This window comes from Bactrocera neohumeralis, chromosome 2 (genome assembly GCF_024586455.1).
Source record: "Bactrocera neohumeralis isolate Rockhampton chromosome 2, APGP_CSIRO_Bneo_wtdbg2-racon-allhic-juicebox.fasta_v2, whole genome shotgun sequence".
Classification (NCBI taxonomy): Eukaryota; Metazoa; Arthropoda; class Insecta; order Diptera; family Tephritidae; genus Bactrocera; species Bactrocera neohumeralis.
This window is the reverse complement of record NC_065919.1, coordinates 26,666,461-26,688,640: the sequence shown is the minus strand read 5'-3', so window position 1 is coordinate 26,688,640 and position 22,180 is coordinate 26,666,461. Positions and strand designations below refer to the sequence as shown.

Below are 22,180 nucleotides of genomic sequence, written 5' to 3'. Positions count from 1 at the left end.
TATTGAGTAATTTATAACAGAATATATATATATGTACATATATACACATCTTAATGTCAGGGTATTCTCACTTAGTTCTACTAACGTGTCTTCGACGCTGATCAAATATGGTCCTGTATGTCTGTATGGTCAAAATTATATAGATCTACCGCAGAAACCTGGGTTCCCCTTGAACCCTGGGGTTTCAAAATCTTGCAATAACCCTTATTTCAAATACCAATTATTCTTCTTCTGGCGTAGACATCGTTTACGCGGTTATAGCCGAATTGACAACAGCGTGCCAGTCGTTCTTCCTTTTCGCTGCTTAGTACCAATTGGAGATTCCAAGCAAATGCAGGTTGTTCTCCACCCGATCTTTCTAACGGAGTGGAGGATCCACGCCGGGGATGTACTGCGTCGTATACTTTCAGAGCTGGAGTGTTTTCGTCCAATCGGACGACATGATCTAGCCACCGCAGCCGGCATGCTATGAACTTGAAACCTTTTGTTAGTCGCCGCATCCTTTCCTAGCAGTTTTGAGCATTATCCCTGTATGCCACCGTACTCACGTATTTCGGTTTCTCTATTTTTTTCTGCGAATGCGTCTCGCTTCCCTCTTCAACTCTCGGTATTTATCCCATTCCACGCGTGTTGTGGTTGATCGTAACATTGCAAGGTATGCAGTCTGTTTTCTTTCCACTGCGACACGGCACTCCTCATCGTACCAGCTGTTCTTTTGCATTTCCCGATTATTCGCCGGACTTATCAAAGTCACCTTTAATGATTTCTGTAAAGAGAGAATATTTAAAAGCTCATGATCCGTATTATGGCTGAATCCTAAATAGTTTGACTATAGTTAGCAAGCTTGGATGTTGATTGATCAAGTCAGGATGCAAGTATATCCATTATTCGAGAAAAATCTTCTATTTTAGATGTCCTACAGATGTTGTGAAGAGCTCTGAATAGCATGTTTTGGGCATGCCGCTTATCGTTTAATATGACCCCTCAAAGATGAAATGACTGCCGTGTTCTTCGTAGATAAAGCAACTTCCAGCATGCGCTGATTGACATTAAGGCAATGTGACCAGCAGATGAGGTATAATCTTAGTTAATTTAATCATATCAATCGATAGAGACAAGACATCCGCAGCTGGAGCCACAGGAGGTCTTCTAGACCGTCGGCCACACGCAACAGGATTGCGGCTTTCAGTAACTTGGTTGGTATTGAAATGAGCATAATCAGTTCTGCCTACCCAAGTCCTAAGTCTGACCCAATAGGATTAGGCTTATAGTTTGGAAGAAAGACGAGACACATGGTCATATTTGGAAGTTGTTCGTGGTATATTCCGTCGTGCCCATCTTTCAGATTTCTACTGCATTCTATCAAGCAGAAACACTCTAAATATTATCAGGTACTGTGCACAGGAATGTCAGAAAGCTCATAACAAAAGCTGAGCCGGACCACGCGCTGTATCGCACTTCCTCACTTGTGCCAGGTGTATTGTCATTCAAGCTTCTTCCACATTTCAAGTCGCTCCTGTGGCATAAATTTGTTGCCACTTATGGCAGACAACGGCCTCGTACACGAATTCCCACTGCGGATGTCCGACAAAGTGCAACACGCAAGCATAACGCACACACCAACAACAACAAAGACACTTCTACTATTTGCTGAAGTTGCTCTTGAAGTTTCAGCCGCAATCCCCCGCCACACCGCCTGCCACTAGCGTTGCATGATGGAGTGGTGTCACCTCTGCAGTTGCACTTGGCGACATTCGATGTGCACTTAAGTGTAATAACGCTGTGTGCATTTCGCAATTTGTGGTTGTAGTTGTTGCCTGACAGAGTACACAAAACTTTGCGTGACCGGCGTTGGTCGGTGGCACGTGCAACGTACAACGGGTGTTCCACCGAACTGCTGAGATGTTGAAATAGAGTCGAGTGCTCACTTGAGTATCTATGTGTGTGGGTATAAGTGTATATATGTATGTGTGCAACGCCAATGGAATAGTCAAATATTCACAACATTCCCTCACTGATTAATCATTTAGTTAGTGAGTCAGTCAGTCAATCAGACATTCAGTCAGTGAGCCAAGCAGCCAACGAACCGAGCTGTCTGTCATGCACTCCTCGCTGGTTTTGGTGAACCTCAAAGCCCTCGCAATCGGATTCACACATACGCCAACGTTTGCACTCCCAGCTAGTTAGACGAGTACACACGCAAATAGACAGACGGATTGGTTTTGTAGTTCATATCTGAAACAAATTGATTGCTGTCAGTTGTTGCATGTCATGGTGGGTTAAAATGCTCTTGCAACAAGTGTTATACTGCGAACATTGCAAGTGCCACCTGCTTATTATGCCACTAGTGCAAGTACATTATGATTGTTCTAGTAGATATCCACAAAATGCGGAGTGCAAGCATTCACTTTGTTGGGTTTTAGATAACTAAGTGTGTGTGTACGTAGATATGTACAGTTTTTGTTAGCTTTTAAAAGCATGACCACTGAACTTCTACCGAAAGTGAAAGAAGAAAAGTGAAAGAAGAAAAGAAAAACTGATACTCTGAGATTTCCATCGTAACTAAGCTTAAGGCTGTGGCAGACAAGATAAATTTAATATTAATTCTAAAAAATTCTCTAAAGGTTTTAAAGTGACTAAAAATTTCTCTAATATAAAGCAGAAGACAGGTCTTCTCATGTCCAATGTGCCAAAAAATGTGTTTTCAACTATTTACTTGTACTTGTGTAAACCTTCTGTGAGAAACGGTCAAGGGAAATAAATAAAAGTTCTGTTATCCCTGAAAGTTCGTTGACAGAAAGAAGGACTGATAACTAATATCTCCAGATTATATACCTTCAGACTTCTTTTTGTGGGATTATTTGGAACGTAAGACAAATACACAGGTGGAAGGCTACGGAAAAGCACCTCTTCTTTGGCCTTCGCCTGGTCGGCAGTTATAAATGTACTTGATAAAGCTCTCTCTCACAGGAACATATATTCGAGAATACTATCCTTGAAGAATAAATACACTCTGTCTCAAAAGACCCATGAAACTCTTTTAGAGATCGAAGAAGAGCTTTGATCCGCAATGAACCAGACTTCTTGAGAATAAAACTAAGAACTAATGTAGAAGTAGATATAAACATGACGCAGACCAATCAAATATCTGAGAGTTTTCCTCGTTCCGGCCGACCTTCGACCTCTTCAACTGATGAAAATATTAAAAACGTAAAGGATATGGTGCTTGGAAATCGCCAGACAGACGGCAAGTCCGTTCGAAAGATTTTGGTGGATATTTGGGTATGAAACACGTTCTTGCTCGACTGCCCCTATAAAGCTGATTTTTTTTTTCAAACAGAGTACCGTGAATAAGTCTCTTTGGACATGCTTCATCGTGCGAATTCTGATTCCACATGCATGGAGAGCATTATAATTGCCAACGAGACATGGATTTCTGAGTTTGACATGCAAAAAAATCAACAATCGTCAGAATGGAGGGGAAAAAACGAGCCGTAACCAAAAAAACCACGCCAAAGCCGCTCAAAAGTCCAGCTCATTGTTTTTTTGATATTCCTGGTTTAGTGCATTATGAATGTTTTCCGGAGGGACAAACGGTCTATAGTAGCCTTGACAGACGGCAGCGTTAATCCGGATTAACTGCGCACTTAATCAGATCCAAATTTGTAGGTGACAGACGGCAGCTATGCGAGTTTGAAACTCTCATAAACAGCTCATTGTCCTTTTTATAATATTTTCAATGAAAATTGGTAGAAGATAAACATTACGGTTGTTAGCCGACCAATTTTTACCAAACCATTTTTTATTACAAAAGCATATCAACACATTATTTTTAAAACTGCATCATAACATAGAAGTTTTATTGATATTATATTGAGAATTTGATAAACAGCTGTCAGGGTTGCTTGTATTTCATTCACAATAGATGAAAATTGGCCATTTTTAACAATGTTGTCAACGAAAATCTCACAAACTCCCTAAAATTTTGAGAGTTATTTTTGGATTCAGCAACGGAGTTAGCTGTGGTAACTCCTGAATTAATCCCGAAAAATGCAATTAATCTGGTTTAACGCTGCCGTCTGTCAATGCTATAAGGCGGTATTAAAGAGTTTGCGTGAAAGAACAATTTGTGGATTATACACGATGATAATGCAACATCGTATCTAGCCACGGTTGGGAGTGATTTTAAGACCAATAATTCAATAAATACCAACGATTAACCACCGTATTTACCAGATTAGGTTTCATGTGATTTTATCTTGTTCCCCGGACTGAAATTGTCGCTCCGTGACAACCGTACTCAGTCGATCGAAGAGACGAAACAAAATTCGCTGAAGGAGCTGAGAGCCAGAGAGCTATTCAAAAAAGAGCTTATGAAAAATGTTTCAAGAACTTGAAAAATCGTAGGCAAAAGTGTATTACATCTGGTGGGGATTACTTTGAAGGCGACAAAATAAATGTTGATGAATAATTAGATATTTTACGTTTTATTTACAATTTCCGGGTACTTTTTTAATCCACTATTGTCATGCTGAGGCAATTAACTCTAACTTGCTGCTTATTAGCCATAAAATTAACAGCAACAACATCGAGCGTCATTGGCGCCATGACTAATGTGGCCAACTCACTCAGTCGAAAGATTTGAAGGCCTTTTGCAGATGCCACCATTCCCGTGAACGCTAACAAGGCTATCATTAGCATTGTTGACCGTGGTAGATATCATGAATGTCATAACACTTGATATTCATGCAAATACCGTTATTTGTTGTGGGCCATGCATTACCGCTAATTTAATTTGGAGCCGTTACACTCCTACTACGGCAAAATGGTAATAATATGTTTGATTACGGCAAAGCTGAAAGGTGTGCTAATTGTGGATTTCTCGGGAATAGCGAGGTGTGAATGTCATTAACTAACACTTTATCGCAGTGTTTGTTGTTAAGTGCCATTTTATGAATGGGTGTGCGTAGCTATGAGCAAGTTGTTGCTTTTAAATAATGCTAAAAGTAAAAAAATCCACTGTTAAACAATTCGTAGGATTCGATAAACTTTCTGCGTCTTTTTTTACCGCAGAAATTTCTTTTCGATTGCTACATTGAGAGCCGTTGAAGAATTCGCCAGTTACCAGTCGAAAAGCTTGAACGAGTCATCAAAAATTGGACGCGGATCGCGTCCAACATATGGAAGAGATAATCTTTAAAAAAGAAATGTCACAACATGAATGATAATAAACATTCCCTCTTAAATTCGAAGTTTCATACCAGCCATACGCTTGCTCAAAAAATTCGACCCACTATTCTTTGCGTATAAAAGTCATCCTCAGAAAGTTGTCGAAATAATATAATGGAAATCATGTTGTTCAAAAGACTCATTAATTTTCGGAATGGCATGTTCTTTGGCCGTTAACTTCGGCTGCACCGAAGCTAATATACCCTTCGCAGGTGCATTTGTTTTAGTAACTATGTGTCCAGTTTGTATGGAAGCCATATGCTATAGTAATCCGATCTGAACAAGTTTTTTGGAGATTACATTGTTGCCTTAGAAAATAATCTATACCAAATTTGGTGATGATACATTATCAAATGTGAAAGTTTTCCGTACAAGAACTTGATTCCGATCTTTCAGTTTGTATGGCAGCTATATGTTATAGTGGTCCGATATCAGCAGTTCCGACAAATGCGCAGCTTATTGAAGAGAAAATGACGTTTGCAAAATTTCAAAACGATATCTTAAAAACTGAGGGACTAGTTCGTATATATACAGACAGACAGACGAACGGACAGACAGACAGAAGGACATGGTTTAATCGACTCAGCTCAACATACTGAACATTTATATATATACTTTATAGGGTCTCCGACGCTTCCTTCTGGGTGTTAAAAACTTCGTGACAAACTTAATATACCCTGTTCAGGGTATAATAATCAAACTAGGTCAGTTACTAAATGGGGTTTGCTTGTTCATCATCTGGGAGCACAATGGCGCTTTCCTTTTCCCACATGTGTACCTGGAAATTATTCCACTCAAACTGTTTTGTTAGAAAAAAGATGGGATTATTATTCTTTGGAACACATCCCACAAATTTGGTTATCTTACTGGTTTCAATAAAGTACTTGGTATATTAAGATGGTTCAGTCATCGGACTAATATAAAATACGTAAATCGAATTTCGTTTTATTAACCTTGGAAACCTTTAATTATATTAACAGAATATTTATACAATATTTTGTACATTATTTATTTTAGAAATATATTGGTATTTATAAATTAATTACTTTTCACACTTCTATTTCATCAAATCATATTCATTCTATCTTCCTTTTTGCAGACGAACGCCAGGACATACAAAAGAAGACCTTCACCAAATGGATTAACTCACATCTGCTAAAGACCCAGTGTACACCAGTGAACGACTTGTTTGAGGATCTGCGCGATGGCCATCGTTTGCTGGCGTTGCTCAGTGTACTCACGCAATCACAGTTGGTAGGTGAAAGGATTTGATTTTGATCTCAACAAATAATACTTTGCTTATGAAAAATAGTAGGAAAGGAAGTGAAATGAAAGTGAGAAGAAAACAAAAAATTATAGAGCTGACAAAGTAGAATGCAAAACAACTAATTTTGTTATTTCTTTTTTTCTAATTGAATGGATTTCTTTTTATTGAGTTTGAATTACGTACTTGACTCTGTGCTAAAGGCTCTCATGCAGTTGACTTTTAAGTTAGACGCGGATTTTGCTTCGACAGACATTTTTCATCCACTCAAAATGTGTATTCTTTAAAATTATTTGGTACTGTATTCCTTTGACGAGAACAGTTGGCTACGTCGGTTAGATCATAGGGTTGATCCAAAATCGATGGATCTCACTTGTATAGACATTTGTCCTTTTTGTTACCCAGAAACTCCCTGAAGTGGATCCACCGATCCTCATCGAAGAAACGTTTTGAGCTTACCACAAACTAAGGCGGTTAACAGTAATCTCAGCCACTTCGCTGGGCTCGCCAAAAGCGTGTCTACCGAGATATTTCAATCTCAGTCTGGCAAAAGCTGCGCAATAAAGGAGAAAGTGACAAAGTGATTCCATCTCACCTTCCTCTATAAGGCTTTTTGTATAATACCAAGTATACAGCTTTGGCAAAAAAGGTCCGACATAAATTTAGCCGCACCGAACCGCGTGTGAATGGCCAATGGCCAGTCAGAGCAACTAGAATTGCGACGAGCAAGCAAGTGGTCCGAAGAACTGTTCAATCAGCGGCAGAAGGCGACGATTTTGCTTTGTTCATAGATCCATAGATGCAACAAACCGTCTCGCTTCTAAATTAATGAAACTACACAACAGTTAACTTACAGAAAAATGCTGACCACTGTCGAATAGATAATGACAAGCCTTCGCCGCTCACATGTCGGCTGACAGTGATCACGAAAGTCATTAAAGCTAGACGGTAGAATAAGATCAAGAGAGTGGAACAAAAAATCATACTTTATTACTTGTTCCTTTGTGCTCATACTTTCAAAGTAGACCCATAGGTTAAAATGGCTGGAAAGCCAATGAGATCTTTCTTACCGCAAAATTATCTATGTTAGTTCATAAATGGAATAATTCATTGTATTCTAGGTTTTCAGATACTTTTGAGAACATAATATGAGCTCAAATACCCAGGGCCGATCGAGCTGACATCTCCCTTTCTCTCTCATCCCAAAATTCTACTGACTTCTCATCGTAACTGAAGAACACAAATGTCACGTCTGTTAGGTTGCTTGGCAAATCTATATAGATTCCCTCCCAGTCTCCTACGGTGTCTAATATAAATTTAGTGTTCATACAATTTAGCTTCTAAATATTAGGGAATGTAATAAAATGAGAAGAAGCATAACTTAGGACGACGTGTCAAATGAAATTATTACCGTAGAAGCCGCTCGACTAGTCGTAGGTATCAGAAATTCTACAAGTTTTCTTGAAATTGCGAAATGCAAGGAGAAAATGAGAAAATAAATTTAATTTCGCATATTTCGAGCTGCTTACTCAGCAGAGAAGGATACTTAGAATTAACAAAATGTAAGTGAAGAAGAAGAAGAAGTGAACTAAGGTCTCCAAATGCTTTCATGACCTCAAATACATATATGTATGTATGACATACATATCAATTATCCAGTCGTGTATGAGGAAACGGAAATGTAAATCGAATAAGTGAAGGTGGGAGAGAATATAGGAAGGAACGAGGAGCTGCCATAACGAATTGCAAAGTCAAGGACTTGCATGTGTGCAAATTATAGATAAATAATGAGTGGCAGGTGGCAAAGTGTGTGATATGTTGATGCGAGGGACGCATGACTGAAAGAGGGGGGAGCAAATTGAATAGCGTAGGAAACTTTGAGAAGCTTCGAGTTGCCAGCTATGCAATTCTGAGTGCATAGAATATATATTTGCAAAGTTGTTGTTGTTGATTAATTTTGTATATTTCCTTGCTTTCTACTTTTATTCACGTTCCATGCCATTATGTGAACCCACTTACGTACTTCCACTTCACTTCCTCAAATGAAATGAATTTTAATGCATGTCCCTTCTAATTTTCTCCTCTCCTCGCTTAGAAACCGGAACGCGGTCGCATGCGCGTACATCACATCAATAATATTAACAAAGTAATCCAAGTGATACAAGAGCATGGCGTCAAGTTGGTGAACATATCCAGTGATGACATAGTCGCTGGCAATCCGAAATTGACGCTCGGCTTGATTTGGCTCATAGCGCTCGAGTTTAACGGCCAAAATCTGGTGAAGAGTCAGTCGAGTAATGGCGTGGAGAAATCACTGCTGGCATGGGCGCGTCAATTCACCGAACCATATGGGCTGCAGCTACATGACTTCTCCAGCAGTTGGGCCGACGGTAGGGCGTTTCTCATTGTGCTCAATGCGCATCTCGAGGATATCGATTTGAGCGCTGCGCTCACAAAGCATCCCCTAGCGCGTCTACGTACCGCCTTCGATTTGGCGCACAAATACTTTAAGATAGAGAAATTACTCGATCCTGAGGACGTGCACACACACAAGCCGGACAACAAGTCGATACAAATGTATGTGATGTGTCTGTATCATGCCATGGAATCGCGTCACAGCCGTGAACGAACTGATAGCGCTGGCGAGGCAGTGTTGTTCGACGAGAAGGCGCAGGAGGCGCTACCACCGACGCGCAGCAACACCAACACAAATATCACCGATCTCGACGAAGTGCCGTTGGATAGCGCCGAGGAGGTGTTCTCTGACTTGAGCAGTACGCCGGTCAGCAGTTCGGATCCAGTGAAGTCGACGAAGTACAGCAGCGATACTATGCACAGCATTATGGATATCGGCATGGATGAGAGCAAACCGTTAGATTATCTACGCATGGCGAATGACAAATCGCGTCCCATGAGCACAGCTACGAATGCATCCATAGAGATAACGAGCTATCAAGCAGCTTTGGAAGCGGTGCTTACGCTACTGTTGGAGGATGAGCAGATACTCTCACGTGAGCTGCCCGAATCGATTGACTTTCAAAGTGCTAAAATACAGTTTCACGAAAACGAGCATTTCATGCTGAAGCTCACCGAACATCAGCAGTATGTGGGCGAAGCGCTCGAAGAGGGTTCGAATTTGATCAACGAATCGCAAAAGACTTCCGGTCTTACCACCGAAGATCAGAACGAAATACGTCAGCAGATGGTATTGCTCAACGAACGGTGGGAGACTTTGCGTCTGCAAGCGCTCGATGTGCAGTCGAAGATATTGGCACGCCTTGCCGAATTCCAGTCGCAACAGATCGAAAAGTTGCGTCTCTTCCTCACCAATATTGAAGATCGCATCTCGCATATGACCAATATTGGACCGAGTTTGCCGGCGGTGCAAGAACAAATTGCAGAAGGGCGCCAGTTGAAAGACGATCTTTGCAATCAGCAAGCGCTGGTTGACAGCCTTAGTAATATGGTGGTGATTGTAAATGATGAGTCGGGAAATTTCAATGACCTTGAAGATAAGTTGTCAGCACTAGGCGAACGCTGGTCGCATGTGTCCAAGTGGAGCGACTTGCGGATGGAGAAGTTGCAGCAATACAAATGTATCTATCGTTGGCTAGATGCACGCGAGCAAGACTTGAAGACAATGGAGAGCAAAGATGTAACCGATCTAGGTGGCATTACGAAGCGTATGAACGACCTCAACTATTGCGCCAAAGATTTGTTGGAACTGGAGCGTTACCTCATCGATTTAAGACAGATGGTGGCGGCTTCACTGCAAGAGGGCGACGATCAAGGTGAGCGTGTGCTCATGCAATTAGAGAGCTTCGAGGACCGACTGGATGCGCTTAAACAGATTGTTGAAGTGCAAACCGACCGCATCGAGGCGAAAGGTTTCAAGTTCGGGCGTGATCGTGCGTCATACGATGACAGTCGTGTGGTGCGACCGGATGGCTGGGTGGATTTCCAAATGCTAATCAAATTTGGTGAAGAAAACGAAGATGTGAATGAAGGAGAGGCAGAAGATATAAATGCCGTGCAGCCGTCACCAGTGACCGTCTATCAAGTAGTGGAATCACCCGAGGGCAATAAGAAACGTAAGTTACGCAGCTCGGATAATTTTTATCTGCTTACGGGCCGCATAATGGAAGCATGCAACTTCCTAGAAGATTGTGAGGACCGCCTGCAGAGTGTGCATCGTCAAAGTTTGCGCAATCAAAGCGAAATGCTAATTGCACTGGAGAAGGAGGTCGCCAAACGCCCGGCGTTAAGCAGCGAGCTCAAGCAACTGTACGAAGTGTGTGAGCAGGAGGAAGTCAAACGAAATTTAATAATGGAAGCCACGCAAATCAAACAAATTGATGAGCGCTTTGAAACACTCAAAAAGCATATCATTGAGCAGAAATCGGAGACAGCACAAATCATAGCCAAGGAAAAGTTCTACAACAGCCTGACTGGCTTCAAGTTGGTGCTGGCCGACTCGCGTGATTGGTATAAGCAGCACTCGCAGTCGGCGAGCAAGGCCGATTTAGAACAGCGTTTAAGTCACATGGAATCACTGTCTGGCGAAATCGCCGATGCTAAAGAGATCACAGCAACTCTGAGCGAAGACTTGCAAGAATGGCGTCAGGATTTCAGTATTTTCTACGAGAGTTGGAACGACATGAAACGCGCAATTATTACACTGATACAAGAGAAGGGTGGACTAGATGAAGTCAATGAGCGGTTGTTACGCTTAGAAGATTTCATGTCGAAAATGTCTGGTGTTAAAGTGATAGTCACCGAACTGCCACCAATGCAAGCGCAACAGAAGCAACTGAATGAGCTCGTCGATGAGCTGGAACAATTGAAGGCGGACTACGAATATGTCTGCGAAAGACGACCAGACGCAGTGAATACCGAGTTTGCGGAAAACTGGGCTAAAATACCGGAAAAGCTCAACGAGCGCGTGATCAAGCAAACGACGGCAATTGAGAACCTTAATCACTTCAACGCGGAGTATAATGCTATATTGAATGTGTTGCATAAGTTGGAGTCTAAGTTCAAGCCGGACGACATCGAAAGCCCAGAGCAGCTCGCACAACCCGCGGTGGGAGACAGTAATCAACTGAATATGGAACTTCGTAAGATTGAGATTGATGTGATAAGCGCTCGCAATTTCAGCGAGATACTCATAAAGGATGCGGAGCCAACGCATCGCGAACATTTGCTATTGCAAATTAAGGAGCTTAACGAGTTCTTTACGAAAGTGCAAGATTTACATAAGGGGCAGGCGTTGAAACGCACCCAAGTGCTGGACAAAGCAGAAGAAGTACTCGAACGTTTGGCAAAGACAGAAGTTTGGCTAAATGAGCTCGAACAAAATACGCCGAAGACGAAAATCTCGGAAATCAACAACTCCAATGAGCTGTTTCAAATTAAGAGCAAATTTCAGACACTCAAAGAGGCCTGCGAACGCGAGTCTGTGGGCTTTCGCGAGTTGAACGACTTAGGTGGCGAGCTGCTGCTGCAAATGGATGAACTAAAGACCACAGGTGAGGAAGTGGACAGCAAGTACACACAGTTGCCGAAGAAATTTACACGTCTGAGCGCGCGGTGGACCGAGGTAACAGCACTGGTGTATGCAAAAACCGCTTTACTGGAGCACATTTCTACACAATTGGGCGAGTTCAAAAAATTCATGGTTTCCGAGTCTGGTTATTTGGATCGGTTGGAGAATAAGATAGGCAGTACGCCAGAGAATGCGGACGCAGAGGAGATCATTGAGGAACTTGATGTAATTATATTTTTCGAACGTATTATAAGTTTCTGAACTATGTTTCTAACTTTTAGGATCTCGAAAACGTGCTGCGCGCACACTCTGACGAATGGTTGGAGAAAATTCAAGAAATTGGCAATGAGCTAATTGAACATGAGTTTATGGCGAGTTCGATACGTGCCGAAATCGAAGGTATTGTGGAGCGTTGGACACAGCTGCAATTACGCGCCAAGCAACGCACCGAAATACTCGAGAAAGAGGTGAGCGAGGCCGAGCAGTCCGAGAAGTGTATTGTACAGTTTGAGGCTTGGCTAACGCGTGTCGACGAGATACTGACCGAACATCTGGAGAACGATGTTACCATTGAGGATCTGCCGGATGATTTTCAGGTAGTAGCTGAGCTTGCCTCCGAGTATTAAAAGAAATTAAAAAGCTATATTTTTATTACAGCGTTTGGTTAAGGAGTTCGAGACGAAAAAGCATTGTTTCAAGGAGATTGAGGACCTCATAGCGGAGCACACACGCAATGGCAAGATTGAAGCCGCCAATCGACTGCAAGAGAAGCTTAATCTAACCGAACTGCGCTTTAAGTCTTGTCAGCTAAAGTTAAACAAGTGCACCGCACCGCAACCCGCGTACGAATCCCGTTTAAATCGCGCTGTGGCGGAGCTGCGTGCAGTCGAACATTCCACGCTGGTGTTGGATGTAGCGTCAGCAGGGCCCAGCACCGTTCAGGCGCAGTACCAGAAATGTGTGGTGAGTATTTGTTAAAACGACGAGTTAACGTCTACGAGAAAGAGCTGTAAAGTTTCGCACTAAATGGAAGAAGGTCTTAGAAGGAGAAGTAGGAAAGTAAAATACTAGCAAGCAAGACCCTCAGTCTTTAACTGTGTTCAGGTAACAAAAGGCTTTTCGCTACAACGAAGTTCTCGAGGTGTTTAAAGAAGCTTAAGCCGGTTTATTTTATGTGGGGTTTCTTCAGAGAATCTTCATGCATTTTGCACGGTTGAAGAAACAATTTTTACTTAGCTTAGTTAGAAGAAAGTCAATCGATTGCAATGGTCTTCATTTCTATATATATGTTACTTCAAAGCTAATTGTCCAATTTAGATGAAGGCAATTGCGTCATATAACTTAAATATTTTTGTTCTCTATATTCTAAAATACTACCCTTTTTGTAGTTACGTACTTTTATTACAAAGTTCTGAGGGTTTTTAGCGATCCAGCTTCAGCAGTTTCCATTGCAGATAATGCTATTAAATATGACCATCTGTTAGCAAATTTTAATCAAGTTTATGTTTTCCATTACCGCTCACTAGCAAATCTACCGCACGCTCTCCGAAATCAAGCCAGAGATCGAGAGCACTATCAAGACCGGACGCAAGGTGTGCGAGGACAAATTCACACGTTCGCCGAAACAGTTGAGCCAACGCATCGACGCGCTAAAGCATCTCTACAACGCACTCGGCGAGAATGTCACGCAATCGAAAGCTTTCCTCGAAACCTTGCTGAAGTTGGCGCACGAACTGGATGAATGTTTCGAACATGCTGATCAGCTGATACGACGTTTCGAATCACCGCAAGAGATGCAAGATCGCAATTCGGGTTTCCTGGAATTCGAGGATCTGCTGCAGCGCTGTGAAGAACTGTACGAAGAGTACAACAAGTCATGCGATCAAACTTGTATGGAGGACACACGTCAGAAGATCGACGAGCTAAAGACGATCTACATGAAGCTGACCAGCGCAGATGTGATTAAACGCTTGACCGAGATGAAGTCGACACTGCAGAACTTGGACAATATATCGCCGGAGACATTAAAGTAAATTTATTGCTGCCGCATTTTACGCTCTCTTCATCTCTCCTACACTCTTATTGTACAATTTATTATTTTTGTCCATACAGAGCCATGGAGCACGAGTTGAAGCAAATAAACACGCCCTCGAATCCGGATATAGAAAAGTTGCAACAACAAGTAATCGCAATTGTTGTGGTAAGTAATTAATTACACGCAATTACAACTGCACAGCCACGGAATGAAAATTTACCCACTTCTCTTTATTTACACGCAATATTTGAACACTTTGCTATTGTTTGCACATTTGTCGCTGCCTGCTCCTTCCGCTCATCCTTTGGCAAATCCTGCTATCATTTTATTTGTGTAAAACATATGTGGTCCAGTACTTGCACTGCTTGTGGTGTGTGCTTCTGTCGTTTTGCACTGTTCCATTTCATTTCAACATTTACTTATTCATTAAATCACAACTCACCTTCATCCACTCTTATCCGCTGGCTCATCTAATGGGCTTAACTGTTTATCCTAGCTGTATTATAGTACTACTGTTATTGGGTACGTATGTCCTTGGCACGGTTTAGCTTTAGCATTCCGAAATCCTAAATATATATTTACTATCTCTTCGCTTAATTGTGCTTTTCAAATGTTATTCTATTGTCTTCTGCTTTCATCTATCACTAGAAGCCTTCTTAACTCCTGTCCATCCATCAATAATTGGAATTATTGAATTTCATTTCAATTTCATTAAATTACTGATTGACCTACTTTTTGTTGTATTTGAGTAGATTTGCTTATGAGTATATTTTATTCTGTTATTTTTTGTCTTGCACTTAGAAAATATTTTTGTTGCTACTTTAACCTATTTTTCATAAATTTGCATTTATATTTGCTTTTATTGAAATAAAGACCTGCGAAATGTTTGTATACTAAAACTAAATCTTAAAGCAATGGCTTGAAGTCGATATTTGTTCCACAAGTCGAGCGCAACCTGAAAAGTGATTTTGAAAGCGAACCAGAGAAATGAAATATGCTGTGATCTGATGTCTTTTCAAGATTTGAAGTAAAATGAGTACACTTTCGCTCCGATTATATGGAGTTGAGAATGGTGCGAGGTTCCATTGTAGTCGACGATTCTAATACCATAGAAGTGGTCTTCGCGCAAGCCGGGTAGCGTTGGTAAACAACCAACACACCAACACTATCATGGCATTGAAATTCTGTTGAACGAGAGCAGAACGCTGGAGTTCCATGCTCAGCAAAGTTCATCTTGCCAAAGTTAGGGGTTTTGACAGGTCGCGGTTCGAAAACATATACAATATAATATATTGTTGTTGTTGTACCGTCCGAAAACATTTCTCAAATAATTTTGAAAATGCTGGCGAATTGCCAATCCTTTGCCGGCTCCATTCCGGTTACCTAGAACCGACTGTCATGGGAACGGTTAACGACATCTCGGCTACTAAATCTGACAAATTTGTATTCATAGCTTTGTTTAACTGTAAAAAATTTACTTGGAATTGAAATTAGTCGCATCAACAGATTTGTGGTCAGCTTAAGGTATTACAGGGGTTTCTTCGTGTAAAAACAGCCTTTTTCAAAATTTTTTTCTCATATAATAAATTAAATATTTTATTCGAATTTTTTATTGTTACAAACATACACTATTAACAAAGAAATTATGAAGTTTTTGGAAAAAATTATTCTAAACTCCTATTTTAAAAACACAGTTTCGAGAAAAACACGTTTAAAGACTTAGCAGTTAGCCTAGCTAGCCTCGAGTGTACAAGTTCTCAAGGCTGTATCTCCGAAACTATTTCTTGGATCAACTAGAAAATTTAGAAAAATATTCTAGAAGTCTTGCAGAGTTTAATATGACAATAAAATTAATGGATTTTTTGAAACTCGTAAACCCATATAACCCCTTAAAGCAATACATATCGTTTCGGCAACGCTCACTGTATAACCCCTTAAATGTTTAGTCGACTTTTTGGCACCATATGCTCCCTTGAATCTCTAACTGGCAATTCCGTAATTTCCATGACAATGATTCGCACCAAAACCTTACTTAAGTTCGCTCAGATGATAGGTTTATCTTCTTGAAAGCTCGGCAGCGTTCGTCACATTTGTAATAAATAATTCTTTGACACCAAGCACAGTATGTCAGGTGTGTATACCTACATTACAAATACTGACTATGCGTGGATATCACGGAAATCACACTCGAGCTCGACTTTGGAATACTCAAATCCAAAAACCATCGTATACTTATATCTAATGTCGATTTCTGCTAGCTTGTCTGAATGATTACAAGTATGAGATCCAAGATGTCTTAAGTTTGGTCTTGCGAAAGCTAGAGAGTTTTCTATGTGTCCAGTAATAACACATTGAAGCTTTTACAAGTATGGCAAACTAAAAATTTCTCAGTTCATGTAGTACAAAGAGCATTTTGCGAATGGTTGCATCATTACATATTGAAGAAGTCCATGATTTCAACTAGCAATGTTAAGCTTTTATTTAAATAACTGGGAATTAATTGCACTGACCTCGTTTCAATAATCAAATTCGGAAGGAGCTCCAAGTATGAAGAAGACCATATTCAACAATATATAACTTTAAGCAGAAAAGATTTTTGTTGTAACACTAAAATTAAAAAAAAATATTTAAAAAAATAATGTTGCTCTTAAATTTACGGCAGTTTTTTATCTAACCTCTAACCTGTTCTATGTAGCAATTTGAGACCTAATAATTTATATACAACTTTAAAGGACTTTCAAAACACAAAAATTTCTATTATACACATACATGGTATATTTTTATATATATATGTATATTTATGTGTATATGGTATACATATTAGGGTGGGTCAAAAAAATCCGAAAGTTTTTTACCGCTTCGTACTCACAATTAAAGTCTCATACTTGGAGAGCATTTTTATGAGGTGTCTATCAACCAATTTTTCAGAGTACGAAGCGGTAAAAAAATATTCGCTTATTTAATCCACCCTAGTACATATACGTACGTACAAATATATAATGCACTAGCAGTGAGATACTAAGGCAGCCATTTTGAATTATGAAATATTTTTATTATATATCCTTTGTTATTATTTTAATAATAAATTATTTAATTAACCATATACATACATATGTACATATTATATATATATAGTATATCTATAATATGTATATTGAATTAAAAAAGTATCATATATTTACAAATTTTATTATATACACATACATACTACCTGTACACATACATACTTATATATATATACCTACATTTGTTTACCTACATATTCACTCATGTACAAACATTTTAAACCCTCCAGTAACCAAGCACCAATAATCATTTACAATAACAAATTAAAGCCATAACTCATCAGTTTATCCCATTGCAAATTAACTCTTGGAAGAAAGCCTAATACCATGTGTAAAAAATAAATAAATATTAAAAACCACCTTCATCCTCAAAGCCAATCACCGTATCACCAATTAGCTGCTGTGGAAACATTTGTTGGTGTCATTTCAATGTATAATAGAACTTTTAACTGTATATTCATTTAAAATATGGAAATAATGTTAATTATGTAGACTTTAACGTGTAATGGGTGCAAATTTTGGGTTGTAACTGTACACTGCTTTCGGCCGTGGGATTATTAACGACACCTTAGAACATATTGTAAATGTCCTACGCAAAAATTGTTGCCTATAAAATATATTTATGCAATTAATCCAATAAATTGTATTAACAATAAATTATCAGACAGATTTGTTGAGTTGTAAACAATTCGCTAAAACGATCAAAACGTGTATAAAATCATTACATTCATTAAAACTTGCGCTACTATGTATTAGAATATGAAAATGAAGCATTACAAAAAGTCTCCAATAGCAGTGGAGACTTGCAGTTCAGAGTTTTTTGCACTAGTTTTGATCAACCATATATATACGCGCTATGATTTTAAGGTTTAAAAGTCTCCAATAGCAGTGGAGAGTTTAAGTTTCCAGTTTTTTGCAATAATCTTGAACAACCATAAATAAACTCTCTATGAAATTTGAGTATGAATGTAAAAATTTAAATTTAAAAAGTCTCCAAATTTGAAATAAATGAATATTCACGTTTTATTATGTACAAAACCTATAACAGAATCAACCAAATAAAATTTCAGTTAAAAAACAAAAGTATCCACCTCCAATTTTTTTGGAGAGTTATAATTTTTAGTTTTTCTTATACCAACACATTATTATTCGCCATAGGATGCTTTAAAAACGCGTTTTAATGTAAATTCCGAGCTGGCAGCACTCTTACCAACACCACCATCAACTGCACAAAACAAAAGTGCACTCGAAAATACAGACTCCGATGTTGAAATTGTTGTATTGAGCAATACGGTACGTCAGCGTCGCGCACGTACACCTGGCATAAATGACTCACAAAACGCTGGCGATTCACCGACCAAACATGAGCGGTCACAACCAATGCAGACGACAGTTGAATTGCCGCCAGCAAAGGATGTCTCCGCAGAGCAGGCGATGGTTACACAAGTCTTACCCGATGTCTTGCCGCCACAAACATTCCGTTTAGCAGAATCCAGCACGCTGTTCTCACACATCTCGACAGCCACACCAATCGAAACGTCAGACAACGCGCCCGCTAAGCCACCAAAACGTAAAAGCCGTAAGGGTGAACAACACGCCAAAGTCGTGGAGGTACGCGAACGAAATTTGCCACACGACAAAATGTCAGTACAGAATATTGAATTCGAGCCACAGGTCGGTGAGATCGTAGACACCGTAAATATTTTAGAGAGTGTAGAGCCTTTTGTACCCGAATATGTAGAGACGGTACAAATTGTTGATCTCTCTGAAGATTCCGATTCTTCGATGCGTGTTGACGCGGACGGCAAAGAAATACAACGCAGCAAAAGCAAACGTTCGCTTTGTGAGTCACCGAAGCCACCACTCTCTCCGCTATTGGATGACGTAGAATTGCGCGGTGCGGTGCCACTCAACACAAGCACACCGTTCCTGCGTGTGGAGAAACAACGCATCTCGTTCGATGAGAAGCGCAAACGCATAGAGAAAGAGCGCGATATATTACGCGACTCGGAAGAGGATGAAGACGAACGACCGGCAAAAGAGCACGAGTCGTCTGATAATTCTCCAACGAAACAACCGAAGCGTTGGCGTCAGCTTACGCTCGCTTTGGACGAAGAGCAATCGCCCAAGAAGGCGAAGGCTCAGGATGTATCAGAGGGCGCGCTGGATTCACCTGTGCGCAACAGTTTTTATAGTGCTGACAAAGAGGCAGGTTACGATTTGGAACCTTTGGTTTTCTCCGATGATGAGGATATACCGAGATTCTCGCTAGAAATGACACCAACATTTGATTCCGATAGTGATACGGTAAACATTTACACCAGTTTCTACACTAGCAACTAAACGGCTTGTTACGATTGGCTTTCAGGAATCATTTATTTAAGCATTTATTTGAACTCTACACAACATTTTAAATTTACTTAAACATATTTATCTTGAATTTATTCACTCAGAGTCGCATTGAGACACCCGGTGCTAAGAAACCCAATTTCTTTGAAAGCAAAATTCTGCCCACCTCTCCGTCTTTGGACGATTCAAATATCACTTTGAAGAGCCCTTACTCCGAGAGCCCGCTCAGTTTTCGAGACAACGCGCCCCTGGATCAACGTGTGCAAACTTTCGACAAAATGGCCAAGTATATGATACGCAAAATGGAGGCGACCAAGGACAAGATCGAAAAGTGTAACGAGGGAGAGGTGTAAGTTTTTCATCTTAACTCTTTACTCACATGTAGACCTAATAATATTACTTGTTTTTGTACTACTAACAGCAGCACGAAATTTAAAAAAAAATGTATTAATTTAAACTACTGTATTTCTCCGCACAGCGCTATTGAGGACTTGAAACTTTTAATTGCGCCCGATGCCGCCACTTTGATCTCACAAGGTGATTCCTTGGTCCTGGAAACTCACGGAAAACAGGGTAATCTTTCGCGCTTAGTTATGAAAACGCAAATCATTCTACGTGAAAAGTTCCGTGAAGTGCAGCAAGCCAAGTGAGTTTTACATTCGTTGCAAATACTGATTATATTTGAATTACTGCCATTCACAGCGTTCGTGCTGTAGAATTTATAAGAATTTATGCAAAAAAAAAATCTCTCCACTTTTTGGAGACTTTTATAGTATACTTTAAATATATTTTTTGTGTAGAAAATTAAGACCATCGTAGTTCAGAAACAGCTCACACGCATAACTTATTCAAAGTTTCAATGAAAACAATTTTTCTTACCAATTTACTTCTTTATAATGAACCGATAACATTACTTTGGCATCAAAGTTATACTTGGAATAACAACAGACATCATATTTGTTGTATATACATATATGTAGATTGGTGTATATTTAAAAAAAAAGAAATGTCTCCACTTTTGGAGACTTTTCGATCTAGTAGATTTTACTCCTTAACTCTTCCTAAAACGAATTGATATTGTGAGCAGATACATGTTGTTTTTTTTTGCATCTCAACACTTAGAAACCTAAATTTACAGAGTATCGTATTGTTTTAAAATTTATAACCTTAAGTATACAATCTTTAGATGTTTTATAAAAGCTAAAGAAATTTTAAACTTATTTATTATCTATTTAAAAAATATGCAAAAAAAATTCTACACTTTTTGGAGACTTTTTGTTAAAGTGTTCAAAAGTATTTTTTCTATTAGCGAATGTAATCTGCTTTTGTAAAGATTTTTCCATTCAAGCATATATACATACATATGTACATATGTACATACATTCATATGTATTACTCTTATTAAGAATTATTAAAACTATTATTTTTTATAAATATAATTCAACTACTTCTGACTATCTCCAGAAAATTTGAACGTTTTAATATCTTCATTATAAATTGTGAAAATATGAAAATTAATTTTTATAATTATTTTTACTAGAAACTCTACTAACTAATAAATCACACGAATCCTACAATTTTCAGATCCAAGGTGCCCGGTGTGCCACAACCGATCGACGGCAGCAATACGCCCAGTCCGCGTTCCACACTCGAAAAGCTGAACATCGATTTGGAGGAACTCGTCACAAAAGGTCTCAAGCGGATAAATGATCTGATTGAAAAGCCATACGATAAAGCAGCCATTGAGGCGCTACAGCGCCGCCTAGAGGAGATTAGCGTAAGTACACAATTGCATGCAACAGTTGCTTTCAAACTGTAAGCATAATATTTTAAATTTATTGAAATTGAGAGTTTCGTAAATTTGAATAGTGGTTTCAAAGTGCTGCGCGCAAACACACACGCACAAAGGCATATGTAAATATACTTTATGAGTATGCTTTCTTTGTGTGCCGCGTGCCACATGCAGAGCAACGCTTGCGGTTCCGCATTCCAACTGCATTTTACGGATAACTTTTTAATTTGAGTCTCTACACTAACAGAGGTGTCAAATAAGGAGAGTTTGTGGAGATGGCGTCGAGCGAGAGAACTAAATGCGGTTTTCTCGGTTACACGTCACTTGTTTATTTATGATATCACTGTGCGAATACGTCTATATATCTTTGTATATATGGAATATATGTGACCAAATTGTTTACAACTTTCCATTAAACTTCGAGGGGACTTGTTTAGTATCAAATTGCATGATGAAAAAAATATAAATGAAGATTTTTATTGCGTGCTTCCCAGAAATATTTGCTTTTTGGTGCTGAGGGTGTGCTAAGTAAAAATTTCGTCCAATTAGAATGGCAGTAATTTGAGCCGATTTCTTAGATTTGAGTCCGGAACATCTATCGGTCTCTCTTCAGTAAAACATAAATCTTGAGCAGTAAAAAAACCTAGATATTTCACCTGCCTGCAAAGTAGCAATTTTCTGGCAGTCACCATTACCTGGGTTCGATCATCAAACCAATAAGCTGTCAAATTTAAAGCATTCACGGCAACACAAAGTGATTTCAATATATTGATCTTTCACAATAGAAAAAAGCTTTTGCACAATATTTCGGTAGAGATGAATGGAATTACAGTTAAGCTTTAACTAATTAATTAAAATTTAAGACCAAGACATATTTTTTAAGTAGGGGGTAGCATCAAAA

The 22,180-nt window shown here is 39.4% G+C and overlaps 1 protein-coding gene across 8 annotated transcripts in view; it reads left to right on the top strand.

The window, feature by feature from the left end:
• Positions 1 to 22,180, top strand: part of LOC126759481 (dystrophin, isoforms A/C/F/G/H) — a 558,659-nt gene that overhangs the window by 65,960 nt on the left and 470,519 nt on the right. For 6 of the 8 annotated variants that reach the window (XM_050474347.1, XM_050474333.1, XM_050474325.1 and 3 more), the window contains 10 exons: positions 6,329 to 6,483; positions 8,589 to 12,263; positions 12,320 to 12,634; positions 12,696 to 13,001; positions 13,565 to 14,067; positions 14,151 to 14,238; positions 18,297 to 19,445; positions 19,592 to 19,836; positions 19,966 to 20,133; positions 21,072 to 21,264. In XM_050474347.1, coding sequence (XP_050330304.1) covers positions 6,329 to 6,483; positions 8,589 to 12,263; positions 12,320 to 12,634; positions 12,696 to 13,001; positions 13,565 to 14,067; positions 14,151 to 14,238; positions 18,297 to 19,445; positions 19,592 to 19,836; positions 19,966 to 20,133; positions 21,072 to 21,264 — 6,797 coding nt within the window. The remainder of the gene's footprint in view (positions 1 to 6,328; positions 6,484 to 8,588; positions 12,264 to 12,319; positions 12,635 to 12,695; positions 13,002 to 13,564; positions 14,068 to 14,150; positions 14,239 to 18,296; positions 19,446 to 19,591; positions 19,837 to 19,965; positions 20,134 to 21,071; positions 21,265 to 22,180) is intronic. The other 2 variants (XM_050474357.1, XM_050474402.1) reach the window with 1 other exon arrangement.